Genomic DNA, 22,542 nt, shown 5'->3' with positions numbered 1-22,542 from the left:
AAGGTCTCAGCTGGGAGATCAGTGGTTTTCCTAAAAATTGGCCCCAAATTTAGATGAGAGCCGGCCTGCCTTCCCAGTTGGGAGTCAACAACATCCTGAGCTGAGCCAGAGAAGAGATTTGGTCTTTGCTCAATAAATACAATTGATTGATTGATTAATTGATTTGGGATTGTGGGCTTTGTGCTGAAGATCGAGGATGGGAAAAGTGACTGATTTGGTTGCCTCTGACTGACTGCAGAGCTCCACGATTAGCCGCTTACCTGTCCCTCTGGCCGTAGCCGTTACAAAGAAATGGCCAAAAGGTCGAAACACTACCAAAAAACTGTATCTTCGAGGCTACCGGTCTCCCTATGTACTGAACTAATGTATGTTAGTGAAGCAGCGTGGGAGTCAGAGGACCTGGGTTCTAATTCCGGCGCTGGCACTTGTCTGCTGTGTGACCTTGGGAAAGTCACTTAACTTCTCTGAACCTGGGTTCACTCATCTGCCGAATGGAAATTCAATACCTGTTCTCCCTCCTACTTAGAAGACTGTGAGACCTGAATATTTTGTGTCTACCCCAGGGCTAAATACAGCACTTGAAAAATAGTAAGCGCTTAACAAATATCATTATTACGTTACAAAAGCCATTATTATTTTGATTACACTGAAAGTAGGAACTGCAGGTGGGGCTCTTGGGGAACAGTTACTATCAAGGGGATTATTTTTTCACACAGAGCAAATTGAACACTCCCCATCGACACTCTAATCCCTTTGACATTTCCTACATCCCATTTTTCCTCTTTCCCGGGCATATGTATAAAACCTAGCAATGACTCTCTTCTGTTACTAGTATACCAATAGAACGTGCTGCCTGAAGATATGGTTTTTACAGTAACTAGTCCTCCAATTAAGGTTCAGAAGGAAAGATCTCTTCCTTCTTCTCAAAGAGAATGTCTGAAAAGAGAGATAGTTGGCCCCCAAATCCCCCAAATGGGGGAAGTAACCAGGGAACTTAAAGATGCAAGAATAAAGTCATTTCAGAGAGAGAAGGAAAAAGTGAAAGCTCAGTCATCAGAAAAACATGTCTAAAGGAAGTGATACTTTTTACGTAGGTTGACAAGGTACAGACCTACGGCAGCAGATTTTATCTGATGACTCCTGCCACTCCCTTGAGTTGCAATGACTTCATCATCATCATCATCATCAATCGTATTTATTGAGCGCTTACTATGTGCAGAGCACTGTACTAAGCGCTTGGGAAGTACAAATTGGCAACATATAGAGACAGTCCCTACCCAACAGTGGGCTCACAGTCTAAAAGGGGGAGACAGAGAAAAAAACCATACTAACAAAATAAACTAAATAGAATAGATATATACAAGTAAAATAAATAAATAAATAGAGTAATAAATATGTACAAACATATATACATATATACATATATATACATATATATGACTTCATGACCTAGCGTTCCTAAAGGGTTTCTATTCTCTTCTATATGTTTCTAAACATCTTTCAGATCCTCCCCTCCCCACGGAGGTTATCTGAAAGCTTTAATACACGCACAACCCCATCTCTGGAGTCAAGGAGACTTGGCTACTCCCTTGTCATATTTCTACCAATGCATTTTTTTTTTCCCCTATTCCAACTTGCCCGGATTCCAGGTTTCTCCTGAACAGACAGCGATACCACTTTGGGTTGATGAGGTGGCAATGAGAACCATTCTCAAATTTGCCCAGTGAGGGTGAAGCCATTAGATTTGCCCCAACAGCTTTTGGAACCCACAACCTCCGACTCCCAAGCCCGTGCTGTTTCCACTAGGCCACGCTGCTTTAAAATCCTGCATTTCAAGCATCATCATCATCATCATCAAAATCGTATTTACTGAGCGCTTACTATGTGCAGAGCACCGTGCTAAGCGCTTGGGAAGTCCAAGTTGGCAACATCTAGAGACGGTCCCTACCCAACAGTGGGCTCACAGTCTAAAAGGGGGAGACAGAGAACAAAACCAAACATACTAACAAAATAAAATAAATTGAATAGATATGTACAAGTAAAATAAATAAATAGAGTAATAAATATGTACAAACGTATCTACATATATACATATATATATATATATACATATATATGATTTCATGACCTAGCGTTCCTAGAGGGTCTCTATTCTCTTCTATCCGTTTCTAAACATCCTTCAGATCCTCCCCTCCCCATCCAGGTTATCTGAAAGCTTTAATACATGCACAACCCCATCTCTGGAGTCAAGGAGACTTGGCTACTCCCTTGTCATATTTCTCCCAATGCATTTTTTTTCCCCCTATTCCAACTTGCACGGATTCCAGGTTTCTCCTGAACAACAGAGATACCACTTTGGGTTGATGAGGTGGCAATGAGAACCATTCTCAAATTTGCCCAGTGAGGGTGAAGCCATTAGATTTGCCCCAACAGCTTTTGGAACCCACAACCTCCGACTCCCAAGCCCGTGCTGTTTCCACCAGGCCACGCTGCTTTAAAATCCTGCATTTCAAGCATCATCATCGTCATCATCATCAATCGTATTTATTGAGCGCTTCCTATGTGCAGAGCACTGTACTAAGCGCTTGGGAAGTCCAAGTTGGCAACATCTAGAGACGGTCCCTACCCAACAGTGGGCTCACAGTCTAAAAGGGGGAGACAGAGAACAAAACCAAACATACTAACAAAATAAACTAAATAGAATAGATATGTACAAGTAAAATAAATAAATGAATAAATAGAGTAATAAATATGTACAAACATATCTACATATATACATACATATATATATATATATATATATATATATATATATATATATACATACATATATATGACTTCATGACCTAGCGTTCCTAGAGGGTCTCTATTCTCTTCCATCCATTTCTAAACATCCTTCAGATCCTCCCCTCCCCACGCAGGTTATCTGAAAGCTTTAATACATGCACAACCCCATCTCTGGAGTCAAGGAGACTTGGCTACTCCCTTGTCATATTTCTCCCAATGCATTTTTTTTCCCCCTATTCCAACTTGCATGGATTCCGGGTTTCTCCTGAACAGACAGAGATAACACTTTGGGTTGATGAGGTGGCAATGAGAACCATTTCCCTTCTAAAATTTGCCCAGTGAGGGTGAAGCCATTAGATTTGCCCCAACAGCTTTTGGAACCCACAACCTCCGACTCCCAAGCCCGTGCTGTTTCCACCAGGCCACGCTGCTTTAAAATCCTGCATTTCAAGCATCATCATCATCATCAATCATATTTATTGAGCGCTTACTATGTGCAGAGCACTGTACTAAGCGCTTGGGAAGTCCAAGTTGGCAACATCTAGAGACGGTCCCTACCCAACAGTGGGCTCACAGTCTAAAAGGGGGAGACAGAGAACAAAACCAAACATACTAACAAAATAAAATAAATAGAATAGATATGTACAAGTAAAATCAATCAATAAATAGAGTAATAAATATGTACAAACATATATACATATATACAGGATATATACATATACATATATACATGCATATATATACACATATATATGTATGCATACATATATATACATATCATCATCATCATCAATCGTATTTATTGAGTGCTTACTATGTGCAGAGCACTGTACTAAGCACTTGGGAAGTACAAATTGGCAACATCTAGAGACGGTCCCTACCCGACAGCGGGCTCACAGTCTAAAAGGGGGAGACGGAGAACAAAACCAAACATACTAACAAAATAAAATGAATAGAATAGATATGTACAAATAAAATAAATAAATAAATAGATAAATAGAGTAATAAATATGTACAAACATATATACATATATACAGGATATATACATATACATATATACATACATATATACACATATATATGTATACATACATATATATACATATCATCATCATCATCATCAATCGTATTTATTGAGCGCTTACTATGTGCAGAGCACCGTACAAGCACTTGGGAAGTACAAATTGGCAACATCTAGAGACGGTCCCTACCCGACAGCGGGCTCACAGTCTGAAAGGGGGAGACGGAGAACAAAACCAAACATACTAACAAAATAAAATGAATAGAATAGATCTGTACAAATAAAATAAATAAATAAATAGATAAATAGAGTAATAAATATGTACAAACATATATACAGGATATATACATATACATATATACATACATATATACACATATATATGTATACATACATATATAAATATACATATCATCATCATCATCATCAATCGTATTTATTGAGCGCTTACTATGTGCAGAGCACCGTACTAAGCACTTGGGAAGTACAAATTGGCAACATCTAGAGACGGTCCCTACCGGACAGCGGGCTCACAGTCTAAAAGGGGGAGACGGAGAACAAAACCAAACATACTAACAAAATAAAATAAATAGAATAGATATGTACAAGGAAGATAAATAAATAAATAAATAAATGAGTAATAAATACGTACAAACATATATACAAGCATCTGACTCTGACTTTAAACGAGTCATTCGGGAGCACCTCAGCAGCCCATCCGTAAAATGGGTGGTTTTGGATGTTTTACATTCCACGAGCTCCGCGAAGAGGCTATTGCAGGGTCCTGAAACAGGAGAACCGACCAGTAGTTTTACTACTGTAGGTCCCAAATTCAAGACTCATTGCCCTGGGTTGACAGTCAGTCATAGTATTATTCTATTTATTTATTTATTTATTCTACTTGTACATATCTATTCTATTTATTTTATTTTGTTAGTATGTTTGGTTTTGTTCTCCGTCTCCCCCTTTTAGACTGTGAGCCCACTGTTGGGTAGGGACTGTCTCTAGATGGTGCCAATTTGTACTTCCCAAGCGCTTAGTACAGTCCTCTGCACATAGTAAGCGCTCAATAATTACGATTGATGATGATGATGATGATGATAGTTATTGAGCACTTACTTTATGTAGAGTATGTACGTAGAGAAGCAGCGTGGCTCTGTGGAAAGAGCCTGGGCTTTGGAGTCAGAGGTCATGGGTTCAAGTCCCGGCTCCACCAACTGTCAGCTGTGTGACTTGGGGCAGGTCACTTAACTTCTCTGGGCCTCAGTTCCCTCGGCTGTAAAATGGGGATGAAGACTGTGAGCCCCCCGTGGGACAACCTGATCACCTTGTATCCTCCCCAGCGCTTAGAACAGTGCTTTGCACATGGTAAGCGCTTAATAAATGCCATTATTATCATCATCATCATCATCAATCGTATTTATTGAGCAATTACTGTGTGCAGAGCACTGTACTAAGCGCTTGGAAAGTCCAAGTTGGCAACATAGAGAGACAGTCCCTACCCAACAGTGGGCCCACAGTCTCAAAGGGGGAGACAGAGAACAAAACCAAACAGACTAACGAAATAAAATAAACAAATGAATGAATGTTTACTCTTCTATTGTGTTCATAATGCGCTTTTAGCTTTAATTCCGTTTGTTCTGACGACTTGACACCCGTCCACGTGTTTTGTGTTTGTTGTCTGTCTCCCCCCTTCTAGACTGTGGGCCCACTGTTGGGTAGGGGCCGTCTCTAGATGTTGCCAACTTGGACTTCCCAAGCGCTTAGTACAGTGCTCTGCACACAGGAAGCGCTCAATAAATAGGACTGAATGAATGAATGAATGAATGAATGAATGAATGAATGAATGAATGAATGAATGAATGAATGAATGGCCGTAAGGGGGCGCCGGCGGTCATCTGCGATCGATTAATCGGGCCTCCGCCGGCCGGGACGACGGCGGCGGCTCGGGGGTGGATTGGTTGTGTCTGAGGGCCCCCCGGCGCCTGCGCAGTGTGGCGGGCCGCGCCTCGCGCCCGGCGGGAGGCGGCCGACTTCCGGTGAGGGTGGCTGACTTCCGGTGGGGACGGCCGACTTCCGGCGAGGACGGCAATGGCGGACGAGGAGCTGGACGCGCTGAGGAAGCAGAGGTTGGCAGAGCTGCAGGCGAAGCATGGGGTGAGCGCCCAAAAACAAGGCCCCTCCTCGCCCTCCACCCCTGCCCTCATTCATTCAGTCGTATTTACTGAGCGCTTACTGTGTGCGGAGCACTGTGCTGAGCGCTTGGGAAGTCCAGGTTGGCAACGTATAGAGACGGTCCCTACCCAACAGTGGGCTCACAGTCGAGCAAAACAAAACACGTGGACGGGTGTCAAGTCGTCAGAACAAATAGAATTAAAGCTAAATGCGCATCATTAACAAAGTAGAATAGGGAATATTCATTCATTCCTTCAATCGTTTTATATTCATTCATTCAATCGTATTTATTGAGCGCTTCCTGTGTGCAGAGCACTGTACTAAGCGCTTGGGAAGTCCAAGTTGGCAACATCTAGAGACAGCCCCTACCCAACAGTGGGCTCACAGTCTAGAAGGGGGAGACAGACAACAAAACTAAACATGTGGACAGGTGGCAAGTCGTCAGAACAAATAGAATTAAAGCTAAATGCGCATCATTAACTAAATAGAATGGTAAATATTCATTCACTCAATCGTATTTATTATATTCATTCATTCAGTCGTATTTATTGAGCGCTTACTGTGTGCAGAGCACTGTACTAAGCGCTTGGGAAGTCCAAGTTGGCAACATCTAGAGACGGTCCCTACCCAACAGTGGGCTCACAGTCGAGCAAAACAAAACACGTGGACGGGTGTCAAGTCGTCAGAACAAATAGAATTAAAGCTAAATGCGCATCATTAACAAAGTAGAATAGTGAATATTCATTCATTCCTTCAATCGTATTATATTCATTCATTCAATCGTATTTATTGAGTGCTTACTGTGTGCAGAGCACTGTGCTAAGTGCTTGGGAAGTCCAAGTTGGCAACATCTAGAGACGGTCCCTACCCAACAGTGGGCTCACAGTCGAGCAAAACAAAACACGTGGACGGGTGTCAAGTCGTCAGAACAAATAGAATTAAAGCTAAATGCGCATCATTAACAAAGTAGAATAGGGAATATTCATTCATTCCTTCAATCGTTTTATATTCATTCATTCAATCGTATTTATTGAGCGCTTCCTGTGTGCAGAGCACTGTGCTAAGCGCTTGGGAAGTCCAAGTTGGCAACATCTAGAGACAGCCCCTACCCAACAGTGGGCCCACAGTCTAGAAGGGGGGAGACAGACAACAAACACAAAACACGTGGACGGGTGTCAAGCCGTCAGAACAAACGGAATTAAAGCTAAATGCGCATCATTAACTAAATAGAATGGTAAATATTCATTCACTCAATCGTATTTATTATATTCATTCATTCAGTCGTATTTATTGAGCGCTTACTGTGTGCAGAGCACTGTACTAAGCGCTTGGGAAGTACAAATTGGCATCACATAGAGACAGTCCCTACCCAACAGTGGGCTCACAGTCGAGCAAAACAAAACACGTGGACGGGTGTCAAGTCGTCAGAACAAATAGAATTAAAGCCAAATGCGCATCATTAACTAAATAGAATGGTAAATATTCATTCATTCAATCGTATTTATTATATTCATTTATTCAATCGTATTTATTGAGCGCTTACTGTGTGCAGAGCACTGTGCTGAGCGCTTGGGAAGTCCAGGTTGGCGACATATAGAGACAGCCCCTACCCAACAGTGGGCTCACAGCCTAGAAGGGGGAGACAGAGAACAAAACAAAGCGTGTGGACAGGTGTCAAGTCGTCAGAACAAATAGAATTAAAGCTAAATGCGCATCGTTAACAAAATAGAATAGTAAATATTCATTAACTCAATCGTACTTATTATGTTCATTCATTCAATCGTATTTATTGAGCGCTTGCTGTGTGCAGAGCACTGTACTGAGCGCTTGGGAAGTCCAAGTTGGCAACGTATAGAGACGATCCCTACCCAACGGTGGGCTTACAGTCTAGAAGGGGGAGACAGACAACAAAACAAAACATGTGGACAGGTGTCAAGTCGTCAGAATAAATAGAATTAAAGCTAAATGCGCATCATTAACAAAGTAGAATAGTAAGCATTCATTCATTCATATTATATTTATTCATTCATTCAATCGTATTTATTGAGCGCTTACTGTGTGCAGAGCACTGTACTAAGCGCTTGGGAAGTTCAGGTTGGCAACATATTGAGACGGTCCCTATCCAGTAGCGGGCTCACAATCTAGAAGGGGGAGACAGACAACAAAACTAAACATGTGGACAGGTGGCAAGTCGTCAGAACAAAGAGAATTAAAGCTAAATGTGCATCATTAACTAAATAGAATAGTAAATATTCATTCACTCACTCAATCGTATTTATTATATTCATTCATTCAATCGTATTTATTGAGCGCTTACTGTGTGCAGAGCACTGTACTGAGCGCTTGGGAAGTCCAAGTTGGCAACGTATAGAGACGGTCCCTACCCAACAGCGGGCTCACAGCCTAGAAGGGGGAGACAGAGAACAAAACAAAGCGTGTGGACAGGTGTCAAGTCGTCAGAACAAATAGAATTAAAGCTAAATCAACCAATCAATTGTATTTATTGAGCGCTTACTATGTGCAGAGCACTGTACTAAGCGCTTGGGAAGTACAAATTGGCATCACATAGAGACAGTCCCTACCCAACAGTGGGCTCACAGTCGAGCAAAACAAAACACGTGGACGGGTGTCAAGTCGTCAGAACAAATAGAATTAAAGCTAAATGTGCATCATTAACAAAATGGAATAGTGAATATTCATTCATTCCTTCAATCGTATTATATTCATTCATTCATTCAATCGTATTTATTGAGCGCTTCCTGTGTGCAGAGCACTGTGCTAAGCGCTTGGGAAGTCCAAGTTGGCAACATATAGAGACAGTCCCTACCCAACAATGGGCTCACAGTCTAGAAGGGGGAGACAGACAACAAAACTAAACATGTGGACAGGTGGCAAGTCGTCAGAACAAATAGAATTAAAGCTAAATGCGCATCATTAACTAAATAGAATGGTAAATATTCATTCACTCAATCGTATTTATTATATTCATTCATTCAGTCGTATTTATTGAGCGCTTACTGTGTGCAGAGCACTGTACTAAGCGCTTGGGAAGTCCAAGTTGGCAACGTATAGAGACGGTCCCTACCCAACAGTGGGCTCACAGTCTAGCAAGACAAAACACGTGGACAGGTGTCAAGTCGTCAGAACAAATAGAATTAAAGCTAAATGTGCATCATTAACAAAATGGAATAGTGAATATTCATTCATTCCTTCAATCGTATTATATTCATTCATTCATTCAATCGTATTTATTGAGCGCTTACTGTGTGCAGAGCACTGTACTAAGCGCTTGGGAAGTCCAAGTTGGCAACATATAGAGACGGTCCCTACCCAACAGTGGGCTCACAGTCGAGCAAAACAAAACACGTGGACGGGTGTCAAGTCGTCAGAACAAATAGAATTAAAGTTAAATGCACATCATTAGCAAAACAGAATAGTAAACATTCATTCATATTTATTATATTCAATATTCATTCATTCAATCGTATTATATTCATTCATTCATTCAATCGTATTTATTGAGCGCTTACTGTGTGCAGAGTGCTGTACTGAGCGCTTGGGAAGTTCAGGTTGGCAACGTATAGAGACGGTCCCCACCCAACAGCGGGCTCACAGTCGAGAAGGGGGAGACAGACAATCAATCAATCAATCGTATTTATTGAGTGCTTACTGTGTGCAGAGCACTGTACTGAGCGCTTGGGAAGTCCAGGTTGGCAACGTATAGAGACGGTCCCTACCCAACAGTGGACTCACAGTCTAGCAAAACTAAACATGTGGGCAGGTGTCAAGTCGTCAGAACAAATAGAATTAAAGCTAAATGCGCACCATTAACAAAATGGAATAGTGAATATTCATTCATTCCTTCAATCGTATTATATTCATTCATTCATTCAATCGTATTTATTGAGCGCTTCCTGTGTGCAGAGCACTGTGCTGAGCGCTTGGGAAGTCCAAGTTGGCAACGTATAGAGACGGTCCCCACCCAACAGCGGGCTCACAGTCTAGAAGGGGGAGACAGACAACAAAACTAAACATGTAGACAGGTGTCAAGTCGTCAGAACAAATAGAATTAAAGCTAAATGCGCATCATTAACTAAATAGAATGGTAAATATTCATTCACTCAATCGTACTTATTATATTCATTCATTCAGTCGTATTTATTGAGCGCTTACTGTGTGCAGAGCACTGTACTAAGCGCTTGGGAAGTACAAATTGGCATCACATAGAGACAGTCCCTACCCAACAGTGGGCTCACAGTCGAGCAAAACAAAACATGTGGACAGGTGTCAAGTCATCAGAACAAATAGAATTAAAGCTAAATGCGCATCATTAACAAAGTAGAATAGGGAATATTCATTCATTCCTTCAATCGTATTATATTCATTTATTCAATCGTATTTATTGAGCGCTTACTGTGTGCAGAGCACTGTGCTGAGCGCTTGGGAAGTCCAGGTTGGCGACATATAGAGACAGCCCCTACCCAACAGTGGGCTCACAGCCTAGAAGGGGGAGACAGAGAACAAAACAAAGCGTGTGGACAGGTGTCAAGTCGTCAGAACAAATAGAATTAAAGCTAAATGCACATCGTTAACAAAATAGAATAGTAAATATTCATTAACTCAATCGTACTTATTATATTCATTCATTCAATCGTATTTATTGAGCGCTTGCTGTGTGCAGAGCACTGTACTGAGCGCTTGGGAAGTCCAAGTTGGCAACGTATAGAGACGATCCCTACCCAACGGTGGGCTTACAGTCTAGAAGGGGGAGACAGACAACAAAACAAAACATGTGGACAGGTGTCAAGTCGTCAGAATAAATAGAATTAAAGCTAAATGAGCATCATTAACAAAGTAGAATAGTAAGCATTCATTCATTCATATTATATTTATTCATTCATTCAATCGTATTTATTGAGCGCTTACTGTGTGCAGAGCACTGTACTAAGCGCTTGGGAAGTTCAGGTTGGCAACATATTGAGACGGTCCCTATCCAGTAGCGGGCTCACAATCTAGAAGGGGGAGACAGACAACAAAACTAAACATGTGGACAGGTGGCAAGTCGTCAGAACAAATAGAATTAAAGCTAAATGCGCATCATTAACAAAATAGAATAGTAAATATTCATTCACTCACTCAATCGTATTTATTATATTCATTCATTCAGTCGTATTTATTGAGCGCTTACTGTGTGCAGAGCACTGTACTAAGTGCTTGGGAAGTCCAAGTTGGCAACATATAGAGACAGCCCCTACCCAACAATGGGCTCACAGTCTAGAAGGGGGAGACAGACAACAACACAAAACATGTGGACAGGTGTCAAGTCGTCAGAACAAATAGAATTAAAGCTAAATGTGCATCATCAACAAAATAGAATAGTAAATATTCATTCATTCAATCGCATTTATTATATTCATTCATTCAATCGTATTTATTGAGCACTTCCTGTGTGCAGAGCACTGTACTAAGTGCTTGGGAAGTCCAAGTTGGCAACGTATAGAGACAGTGCCTACCCAACAATGGGCTCACAGTCTAGAAGGGGGAGACAGACAACAACACAAAACATGTGGACAGGTGTCAAGTCGTCAGAACAAATAGAATTAAAGTTAAATGCACATCATTAGCAAAACAGAATAGTGAATATTCATTCATTCATATTTATTATATTCAATATTCATTCATTCAATCGTAATATTCATTCATTCATTCAATCGTATTTATTGAGCACTTGCTGTTTGCAGAGCACTGTACTAAGTGCTTGGGAAGTCCAAGTTGGCAACGTGTAGAGATGGTCCCTACCCAACAGCGGGCTCACAGTCTAACAAAACAAACACATGGGCACGTGTCAAGTCGTCAGAACAAATAGAATTAAAGCTAAATGCGCATCATCAACAAAGTAGAATAGTGAATATTCTTTCATTCCTTCAATCATATTATATTTATTCATTCATTCAATCGTATTTATTGAGCACTTCCTGTGTGCAGAGCACTGTACTAAGCGCTTGGGAAGTACAAGTTGGCAACAGATAGAAACGGTCCCTACCCAACAACGGGCTCACAGTCTAGAAGGGGGAGACAGAACAAAACTAAACATGTGTACAGGTGTCAAGTAGTCAGAACAAATAGAATTAAAGCTAAATGCACATCATTAACAAAATAGAAGAGTAAATATTCATTCACTCACTCAACCGTATTTATTATATATATTCATTCATTCAGTCGTATTTATTGAGCACTTACTGTGTGCAGAGCACTGTACTAAGCACTTGGGAAGTCCAAGTTGGCAACGTATAGAGACGGTCCCTACCCAACAGTGGGCTCACAGTCTAGAAGGGGGAGACGGAGAACAACACAAAGCATGTGGACAGGTGTCAAGTCATCAGAACAAATAGAATTAAAGCTAAATGCGCATCATTAACAAAATAGAATAGTGAATATTCATTCATTCCTTCAATCGTATTATATTCATCCATTCATTCAATCGTATTTATTGAGCGCTTATTGTGTGCAGAGCACTGTGCTGAGCGCTTGGGAAGTCCAGGTTGGCAACGTATAGAGACGGTCCCAACCCAACAGTGGGCTCACAGTCTAACAAAACAAAACACGGGGACGGGTGCCAAGTCGTCAGAACAAATAGAATTAAAGCTAAATGTGCATCATTAACAAAATAGAATAGTAAATATTCATTAACTCAATCGTATTTATTATATTCATTCATTCAATCGTATTTATTGAGCGCTTGCTGTGTGCAGAGCACTGTACTGAGCGCTTGGGAAGTCCAGGTTGGCAACATATAGAGACGGTCCCTACCCAACAGTGGGCTCACAGTCTAACAAAACAAAACATGTGGACAGGTGTCAAGTCGTCAGAACAAATAGAATTAAAGCTAAATGCGCATCATTAACTAAATAGAATGGTAAATATTCATTCACTCAATCGTATTATATTCATTCATTCATTCAATCGTATGTATTGAGCGCTTACTGTGTGCAGAGCACCGTACTGAGCGCTTGGGAAGTCCAGGTTGGCAACGTATAGAGACGGTCCCTACCCAACGGTGGGCTCACAGTCTAGCAAAACAAAACACGTGGACAGGTGTCAAGTCGTCAGAACAAATAGAATTAAAGCTAAATGCGCATCATTAACAGAATAGTAAATATTCATTCACTCACTCAATCGTATTTATTATATTATACGTTCATTCAGTCATATTTATTGAGCGCTTACTGTGTGCAGAGCACTGTACTGAGTGCTTGGGAAGTACAAGTTGGCAACATATAGAAACGGTCCCTACCCAACAGTGGGCTCACAGTCTAGCAAAACAAAACACGTGGACAGGTGTCAAGTCGTCAGAACAAATAGAATTAAAGCTAAATGCGCACCATTAACAAAATGGAATAGTGAATATTCATTCATTCCTTCAATCATATTATATTCATTCATTCATTCAATCGTATTTATTGAGCGCTTCCTGTGTGCAGAGCACTGTGCTGAGCGCTTGGGAAGTCCAGGTTGGCAACATATAGAGACGGTCCCTACCCAACAGTGGGCTCACAGTCTAACAAAACAAAACATGTGGACAGGTGTCAAGTCGTCAGAACAAATAGAATTAAAGCTAAATGCGCATCATTAACAAAATAGAATAGTAAATATTCATTCACTCACTCAATCGTATTTATTATATTCATTCATTCATTCGTATTTATTGAGCGCTTACTGTGTGCAGAGCACTATACTAAGCGCTTGGGAAGTCCAGGTTGGCAACATATAGAGACGGTCCCTACCCAACAGTGGGCTCACAGTCTAGAAGGGGGGAGACGGAGAACAAAACTAAACATGTGGACAGGTGTCAAGTCGTCAGAATAAATAGAATTAAAGCTAAATGCGCATCATTAACAAAGTAGAATAGTAAACATTCATTCATTCGTATTTATTATTTTTATTCATTCATTCAATCACATTTATTGAGCGCTTCCTGTGTGCAGGGCACTGTACTGAGCGCTTGGGAAGTCCAGGTTGGCAACATATACAGTCCCTACCCAACAGCGGGCTCACAGTCTAGAAGGGGGAAACAGACAACAACACAAAGCATGTGGACAGGTGTCGAGTCGTCAGAACAAATAGAATTAAAGTTAAATGCACATCATTAGCAAAACAGAATAGTAAACATTCATTCATTCATATTTATTATATTCAATATTCATTCATTCAATCGTATTTATTCATTCATTCATTCAATCGTATTTATTGAGCACTTGCTGTGTGCAGAGCACTGTACTGAGTGCTTGGGAAGTGCAAGTTGGCAACGTTATAGAGATGGTCCCTACCCAACAGCGGGCTTACAGTCTAGAAGGGGGAGACAGACAATCAACCAATCAGTCAATCAATCGTATTTATTGAGCGCTTACTGTGTGCAGAGCACTATACTAAGCGCTTGGGAAGTACAAGTTGGCAACGTATAGAGACGGTCCCTATCCAACAGTGGGCTCACAGTCTAACAAAACAAAACACGTGGACAGGTGTCAAGTCGTCAGAACAAATAGAATTAAAGCTAAATGCGCATCATTAACAAAATAGAATAGTAAATATTCATTCATTCAATCGCATTTATTATATTCATTCATTCAATCGTATTTATTGAGCGCTTCCTGTGTGCAGAGCACTGTACTAAGTGCTTGGGAAGTCCAAGTTGGCAACATATAGAGACAGTGCCTACCCAACAATGGGCTCACAGTCTAGAAGGGGGAGACAGACAACAACACAAAACATGTGGACAGGTGTCAAGTCGTCAGAACAAGTAGAATTAAAGCTAAATGCACATCCTTAACAAAATAGAATAGTAAACATTCATTCATTCGTATTTATCATATTCATTCATTCATTCATATTTATTGAGCTCTTACTGTGTGCAGAGCACTGTACTAAGCGCTTGGGAAGTACAAGTTGGCAACATATAGAGACGGTCCCTACCCAACAATGGGCTCACAGTCTAGAAGGCTCACAGTTTAGATTGTTTTTCTAAAATGTTCTGCCTACATCTCCCCACTCCTCAAATCTCTCTAATGGTTACCTGGTCCTCTGCATCAACTAGAAGCTCTTCAGTGGTTTTAAGGCAGGAAATGTGTCCGTTTGTTGTTATATTGTACTCTCCCAAGTGCTTAGTACAGTGCTTTGCACACAGTAAGCTCTCAATAAATATGATTGAATGAATAAATGAACGCTTTCCTACTTATCTTCTCTCTTCTCCCACCACACCCCAGCTCACACACTCATTCTTATATTTCCCCTTGCTGACTTTTTGCTCACGCCTCCCTGTTGCCTGGAACTCCTTCCCTCTTCAAATTTGACAGATCATAGTTCTTCCCATTTTCAAAGCCCTTCTGAAATCCCATATCCTCTGATTAATTTCTAATCGCCCCTGCATTTATTCCCTCCCTTTCTGCCTATTCCTTGGTGCCACCTCAGCAGCTGAGTATTTACACCTTCCCGTAGCTCTTCTATTCATAACTTGCATAGTGATATACTTAAGCACTAATTCACATGCATATCCCATATTCCTTCTTCCTATGTCATCATAGTGTGTCTTCTCCACTAGATTGCAAACTCCTTGAGGGCAAGGAACATTTCCACTATCAATCAATCAATCAGTCGTATTTATTGAGCGCTTACTGTGTGCAGAGCACTGTACTAAGCGCTTGGAAAGTACAAGTTGGTAACATATAGAGACAGTCCCTACCCAACAGTGGGCTCACAGTCTAGAAGGGGGAGACAGAGAACAAAACCAAACATATTAACAAAATGAAATAGAACAGATATGTACAAGTAAAATAAATAGTTATGTGGTACTTTTTCAAGTGCTTAGTACAGTGACCTACACACAGTATTGAGTGTAAACTGTGTGAGCATAAGATAGGGCTCACCTCCAACCATTATTTTGCTTCTGAATGCCCTCTTCCTTAGGAAAATCCTTCTGTTGACCATTTGAATCCTCTAATCGTGGCTTCATCACAATACAACAGTGGCTTTGGATTTTATCTGGCTTGGTTTATAAAATAGCCCTAATTTCAGAGGTTCATTGTATTAACTTGTGATGATTCGTAGAACCCCAATTTGTTACTCAATTTGTTGCCTGGTTGCAGAACATGTTTTGACTTGTGAACATCTCCTGCCACTTTCCCTACGAAGTTGAGAGGCAGAGGGCTAGGAAGAAGGTTGGCCGTAGGGCTGAGCTCTTTTGGATTAGTCGTCTTCTGTTAACAGCAGTTTCTCCACACATATAAATTCCCTATCACCAGCCCCATTTTGGGAAGAGGTTCTGATTTTAATTCTTTAGCTGTGTTCCCTTTCTGTGAATAACCCAACATTTCATCATCATCATAATACACATAAATCCACACAATTTGTTAATGTGCATCCATAAAGGAGGTTCTAGATTTTGTGGGTAAAAGGCTAATCCTAACAAAAAATAGTTTGGGGTTTTAAATTTTTTTTTACTTAAGAGCTAATCACCAAGAGCATAAGAAATAATAATATTAAGCACCTACATTGTGCAGCTGGGAATGAGACATGATCCTCAGATACTAATATTAAGCACCTACATTGTGCAGATGGGAATGAGACATGATCCTCAGATACCTGAAAAGTAGCCAGGATAGTCCCAGAGTTTTTTAGACTGTCCTCAGTTTTTGAAAATTATTCAAATGTCATAAATCCAGATTGGCCAGACCTACCTTATGCTGCTTCCCACTCAGTGCAAATGTTTGAATTTGTGTTGTCAAGCTTGGAATAGGGAATGTACGATAGTGTGGATGTGCTGGAAACTTATTTGTCAAGTCCCGTAATTCTTGAAGAATTTAAATCCTCATCTCTCCAAACCTAGAACAGCTGGAGAAGGTGGAAAGAGGAATCCTATCCCAGTTTTCTCAAAAGATGGTATAGATAAAATTGTGTTCCTCTTCAATGGAGAATAGGTGCCTTGAATTGACTTTATAAGCTTGGAGTTGACTGTAGACTGTAAGCTTGCTGTAGGCAGGGAATACGTCTGTCAAGTCTTTTATCTTGGACTCTCCCAAATGCTTAGTACAGTGCTCTGAACACAGTAAGCGCTCAGTTAATACAAGTGATTGATTTATTGAACAGTTAAATTATTGCGATGACTCAGAAGTATATTTTCAAAGCTCTTTGCAGAATGGAAACTGCAAATCTCATTCCTTTCACTAAGTACAGTTGCAAATCTGTTTCTAATGCATCAGTGGTCTAGGCTGAATAAAAAAATGTAATATAGTGATTCTCATTTCATTACCAAATTGTTTGACTAAATGGGAAATGTAATTCTTGCCTTTCAGGACCCTTCTGGCGACCCGGCCCAACAGGAGGCAAAGCATAGGTCTGAACAAGAGTTTTGAAGTATTGTTCTTACCAAGTTTGGATTTTTACTGTACATTCTTTACGTTTTCCAATACTACCAATCTGGAGTTTGATGTTTGGACAATAAGGGAAAAGTTAGCATCCAGAAAGAATTTGTCTACCTTGGACATTGACCTAATTATCTTATATTTGCCCCAACACTTCAGTAACTTAGGAAGCGCTCCATAAATAATATCACAACTTTACCAAATTGGATATCTCCCTTCGTAGGGCAATCTTTATTTTGGCCATTGTTTTTGATGGAGAAAAATGCTTTACTATATATAACTGGTGCATTGAGAGGCCAAGTAAATGAGAAAAGTGCCAAACCCACAAAAATACGTTTGCTGCTTCTGACCAATGTGCCCTCTTGTAAAGAGAGTAAAAATGTCATCCAAGTGTGCCCTGATTCATGGCATCACCCTAAGTTCTCCCTACTTATTATTATGAGTTTTGCCTAGTTGGGTGTCATTTCTGGATGTTGTAGTGCTATGGGTATTCTGCTTTTTCAGTACAGTGCCAAGTGCTTGTTACAGTGCTCTGCCCACATAAAGTGCCCAATAAATGCCACTGGTCGATCTACTAAGAGGTGTGTAAATTCATTTCTGAAGGATTTCAGGAATCAAAAGTGATAAACATAATCACTGGGTTCAGATTTGATATCTTTGACCTTCAATCCCCCTTTATAATATGGGAGAATTCAACTAGTTGATTTTAGGTGTGTGTTCTACATTTTTTTTTAAGTTCAGAAATATTTTTATGTGTTTTGTTTCTTAGAGGTGTTGAAATTGCAGTTCTGATTGCCTTTGTGTAACTGGGTTTCTGTTACAGAGAAGCGGAAATGAGAAACAATATTCTAGCTCAAGTTCTGGATCAGTCAGCTCGAGCCAGATGTAAGCATGCCCCCTTTCTTTAAGTAAAATTTCCCAGTTATTGAAGTAATACTGTCTTTGAGTTAGGTGAGTGGAAGGCAGTAGATAACTGAGATATAATTGTTGTTACTTGTAAATTTAATGTCGAATGCATTGCAAATAAATGTTTAGGTGAGCATGAGGTCTGCAAATCCAATACCTTAGAACAGTCTCTTCTGTACTTAGGATATAAGGCTCTTTGGTTTAAGAATAATAGGGATAAAGAATGAAAGGAAGTTTGAAAAAATGATTATTTCTTAAACAAAATATTAAATTAAGCTACAATTTTAACATTACCTGGATTAATTTTAAACCATTTCAAAAAATCATAGGTATTTGTGGGACTGGTACATTAAAGCAGTTTTGCAAAAAGCCACTTGCTCAGGACGAGTTACGGTTTATCGCGAACACTGTATAAAGAAGATTTATTTAATTTACTTTTACCTCAACGTACACTTGTTGAGGAGAGTTAAATTGATAAAATAGGAGACTAGCTAATCAACATTTTATACTGAATTTTCAGAGTTGCATTAAGGAGCAGATATATTTGACTGGCTTCCTTTCATTTATAGGCCAGTATAAAAATAGGTGTAGGAATCGATACGATATAAATGTAACAAAGCTGATTTTTTTTTTGGTCTTTGCAGTAAGTAATTTAGCACTTGTCAAGCCTGAGAAGGCTAAAGCAGTGGAGAACTATCTTATACAAATGGCAAGATATGGAAAACTAAGTGGGAAGGTAGGTTCAAACTGTTGGTGCTTACTTTTTCATATTGAGGTCACTTTTCTGATGAAAGTTTCATGATGATGACTTAAAAACAAATTCACAATAGTAGTTGGGTGGTTTATGTTCAGCGATCAAGGGGAGTGGGAAAGGGAGAAATTGTTCTCTTTAACTTGCAAGGAGTATAGTTGTCTTGCCTTGCCATCCAGTCCCCACACCATTGAAATACACCCCAAAGAAGCACTGTGCACTCATTTTCTGAGGAGAAAATGAAAGAAATGGTGACGGTGAAAAGCACACTTTATTACTTTGGTAAAGGCTGGGGAGAAAGAGGGGAGAGTGAAACTTCTGCTAAAAGTAAGTTTCATTTTGGATTTCATTTTACTCATTCTGTCCTTGAATCCCTAATAGAATGAGTAATCCCAAACACAAAAAGGCCACTATTCATAAAAAGTCCAATCTGTGAATTTACTTAATGGACTAATTAGCACAGCGATAACCTGGGGATACCACTAACTTTGAACCCGAACCTAAATGGGTAAAGGTAAAAAGATCTCTTGGTAAAGTAAAATTTTTCTAGGTTAACTTTAGTTTCGGATCTCAACCTGTATACACAAGATCTAAAAAAAAGCAAAATGTGCCTAACCTACATATAATGGCTGCTTGCACTAACTACAGAAGCAGTGAGAATGATTAGAAGATACTTTCACTGCTAATTACCATTTGGTGGAAGGAAGGATATTTATAACCAAGAATGCCCTAAGGTTTAAGTTATTAGTGGGTGCATGCAGAATGATGATAGATGTTTGATGGCTAATTTAAGAAGTGACAGTTCTTTTTACTTACTGGAAGTCGGTGTCTGGGCATGGTCCCACTTGCTCTGTTGCACATAGCCAAGGATCAGGGTTTGAAGCTTGCTCTTAATTTTCACCATCAGTGGTGAAATGACCATTGAATCCCTCATTTACTCCATTTTCTTTTCGTCGAGACTGGTTAGATTTCCACTGATGTACCAAATTTCTACCAATGATCCCCTTTGTCTTCTAACTCATACTCTCCCTTGTGTGCCCTGCATACTGTAGGCACTCAAATACTATTGATTGATTGTAAGAGTACATGTTGCATAATTTGTACTCTTTTCTCAGTTTTTTAGGGTAGTGGTTTTGGGAAGTTATAGGATTCCTTGATTTAGTGTTTCCCTTCACCTTTTTTTTAGCAATTTTTCTCCTCCACACACCTGTCACACCTGTCAAAGTTAGAAGTGCCACATGCAGAGTTAGGGTAATGGGCCACTTGTTCTCACTGGAATCAGTACTGCAGAAAAAGTACTTAAATTAGCACCTTCTTCTCCGTTTCCTGCTGATGACAAGTAATGTCCTAGGTAAAATGTAATTTCCTATACTTCTGCCATTAAAAGATTTCCTCTCAGTGCCCTGAAATGATCAGAGTTTCATGCATTTCACTTTAATTGGGCTTTTAAAAAAAAAAAGTTTTCTTATTTCAGTGCCCTGAAATGATCAGAGTTTCATGCATTGCACTTTAATTGGCCTTTTCTTATTAAACTGCTTCTGCAAAGGAAACTTGCTACAAAAGATTTATTTATTTTTTCTCCTCCTGTCTTAGGTATCAGAGCAAGGGTTAATAGAAATTCTTGAAAAAGTAAGCCAGCAAACAGAAAAAAAAATGACAGTAAAGGTGAGTTTTCCAAAATATCAGAAATTAAATGTTGAATAGTTAACTGAATTGCACAGACCCATTGTAGGGAAGCAGCGTGGCTTAGTAGGGAAGAGCACGGGCTTTGGAGTCAGTGGTCATGGGTGCAAATCCCGGCTCCGCCACTTGTCAGCTGTGTGACCTTGGGCAAGTCACTTAACTTCTCTGGGCCTCAGTTACCTCATCTGTAAACTGGGGGTTGACTGTGAGCCCCCCATGGGACAACCTGATCACCTTGTATCCCCCCGGCACTTAGAACAGTGCTTTGCACATAGTAAGTGCTTAATAAGTGCCATCGTTATTATTATTGTTGTATCACTAGTAACAGAGGATCTTTTTGTAGAATGGTCTGTCTTAGAAATGTGGAGTTGCCACCAACTTTCTGCATAAAGTACTCCTCGGTTATAAAAATCATAGAACGGTACTCTGAAAGTGGGGGTTCCCCTGTGGAAATATTAATTGGATATTAATAATTAATAATAATTAATAATATTAATTAGAAAATGTTTTTTGGAATTGTATTCATTAAGCGTCAAGCACTGTGTTAGGCGCTGGGGTAGGTACAAGAGAATCAGGTCCCACATGGGGCTCACAGTCTAAGCAGCAGGGAGAACCGGTATTGTATCCCCCCTACAGATGAGGGAACTGTGGCACAGAGAAGTGAAGTGACTTACCCAAGGTCACACTGCAGGCAGGTGGTAGAGCCAGGATTAGAACTACCCAGATCCTCCGATTTCTAGGCCCCGGGCTCTTTTGCACTAGGCCATGCTGCTTCTCCCCCTCCAAAATTCCCAAACCGCTAGACTTTGAATAAGCTGCCCTATACTTTTCCTAAATTTTTGAAACCCACATTATAGACCTTTCATCATCTTCTTATGCTGTGCCTTTACCTTCCTCCTCCCCACCCCCCCAGTTCAACAGAAGAAAAGTAATGGATTCTGATGACGAAGATGATTATTGAATTCTACTATTTAAAGACTATGCCAAATTCCTTGGAAAAATGTTAGGAAATTAAAGCTACAGTACTTGCTGAGGCGAAGATCTGCCTGAAGTTTACTGTTTTCCTTCTGTGTATGCATTTTGAGAGAGGTAAATAAAATGATATGTCATGTAAAAAAAACTATTTGGACAAAGTGCTTTTTTATAGTATTAGAGGGCCTATTTTGAACTTTATTTTGTGGGAATCATTGAGGATTTTTTTCCCCTCTGTTTTTTCCACGAGGTTTTTCAGGTGTCTTGGGCAACATCAATGTCTTTTTAGCAATTATAAATGCTTCCTTTGTGATGCCCCTGGGAAGAAATGTGGCCTTCCAGAAAGGTGCTCTTGCACCTCTAAGTAAGGAATAAAAATAGGATGCCAGGAGCAGCAGCTATTATTTTTGTTGAAATACTGCAGTGTCAAATCTTGAATATATGCTATCCAACTTTAAAGCATGTGTAACTCTTTAGATCTTGTTTTGCATAGCAAGTTTGCTTGCTGTGTGCCGTTCCTTGGTTCGTTTGCTACAGTTCCATAGAATCACATTAAAAGAATACACTCCTGTTTGAAATAATATGATTTGTGTAAGGATTGTGATGGTTGCTTATCTGAAACTTAACGTGTCACGTTACCATGTCATCATTTTTGCATGTCCACAACAAGCTGCATTAACTACTTTCATTTGACGTCATTATTGTATTTTGTAACATTTTTAACGGTTACAAAATGTGTTTGTAAGGGAAATGCTGTTTCATTAATAAAATACATTTGTGAGCCATGGTATTTGAGTGACAATTAAGGGTTTGTAAGACAAATGGGAAGAAA

General features: G+C 40.0%; 2 protein-coding genes across 2 annotated transcripts in view; one reads left to right on the top strand and one right to left on the bottom strand.

Annotated features, from left to right (window-relative positions):
• Positions 1 to 5,862: 5,862 nt before the first annotated feature.
• On the top strand, positions 5,863 to 22,498 carry PDCD5 (programmed cell death 5). Its single transcript, XM_038753428.1, has 6 exons — positions 5,863 to 5,966; positions 17,330 to 17,370; positions 18,222 to 18,283; positions 18,949 to 19,040; positions 20,649 to 20,720; positions 21,652 to 22,498. The coding sequence occupies exons 1-6, from the start codon at positions 5,901 to 5,903 to the stop codon at positions 21,697 to 21,699; spliced, it is 381 nt and encodes a 126-aa protein (XP_038609356.1). The 5' UTR covers positions 5,863 to 5,900; the 3' UTR covers positions 21,700 to 22,498.
• Positions 19,217 to 22,542, bottom strand: part of ANKRD27 (ankyrin repeat domain 27) — a 72,883-nt gene continuing 69,557 nt past the window's right edge. Inside the window, exon 31 of the mRNA XM_038753423.1 lies at positions 19,217 to 19,283. The gene's annotated coding sequence lies outside the window, so the exon portion shown is untranslated. The remainder of the gene's footprint in view (positions 19,284 to 22,542) is intronic.

Source organism: Tachyglossus aculeatus, chromosome 11 (genome assembly GCF_015852505.1).
Source record: "Tachyglossus aculeatus isolate mTacAcu1 chromosome 11, mTacAcu1.pri, whole genome shotgun sequence".
In the NCBI taxonomy this organism is placed as follows: Eukaryota; Metazoa; Chordata; class Mammalia; order Monotremata; family Tachyglossidae; genus Tachyglossus; species Tachyglossus aculeatus.
Note: the sequence above shows the minus strand (reverse complement) of the source record. Positions and strands in the feature narration are given on the sequence as shown.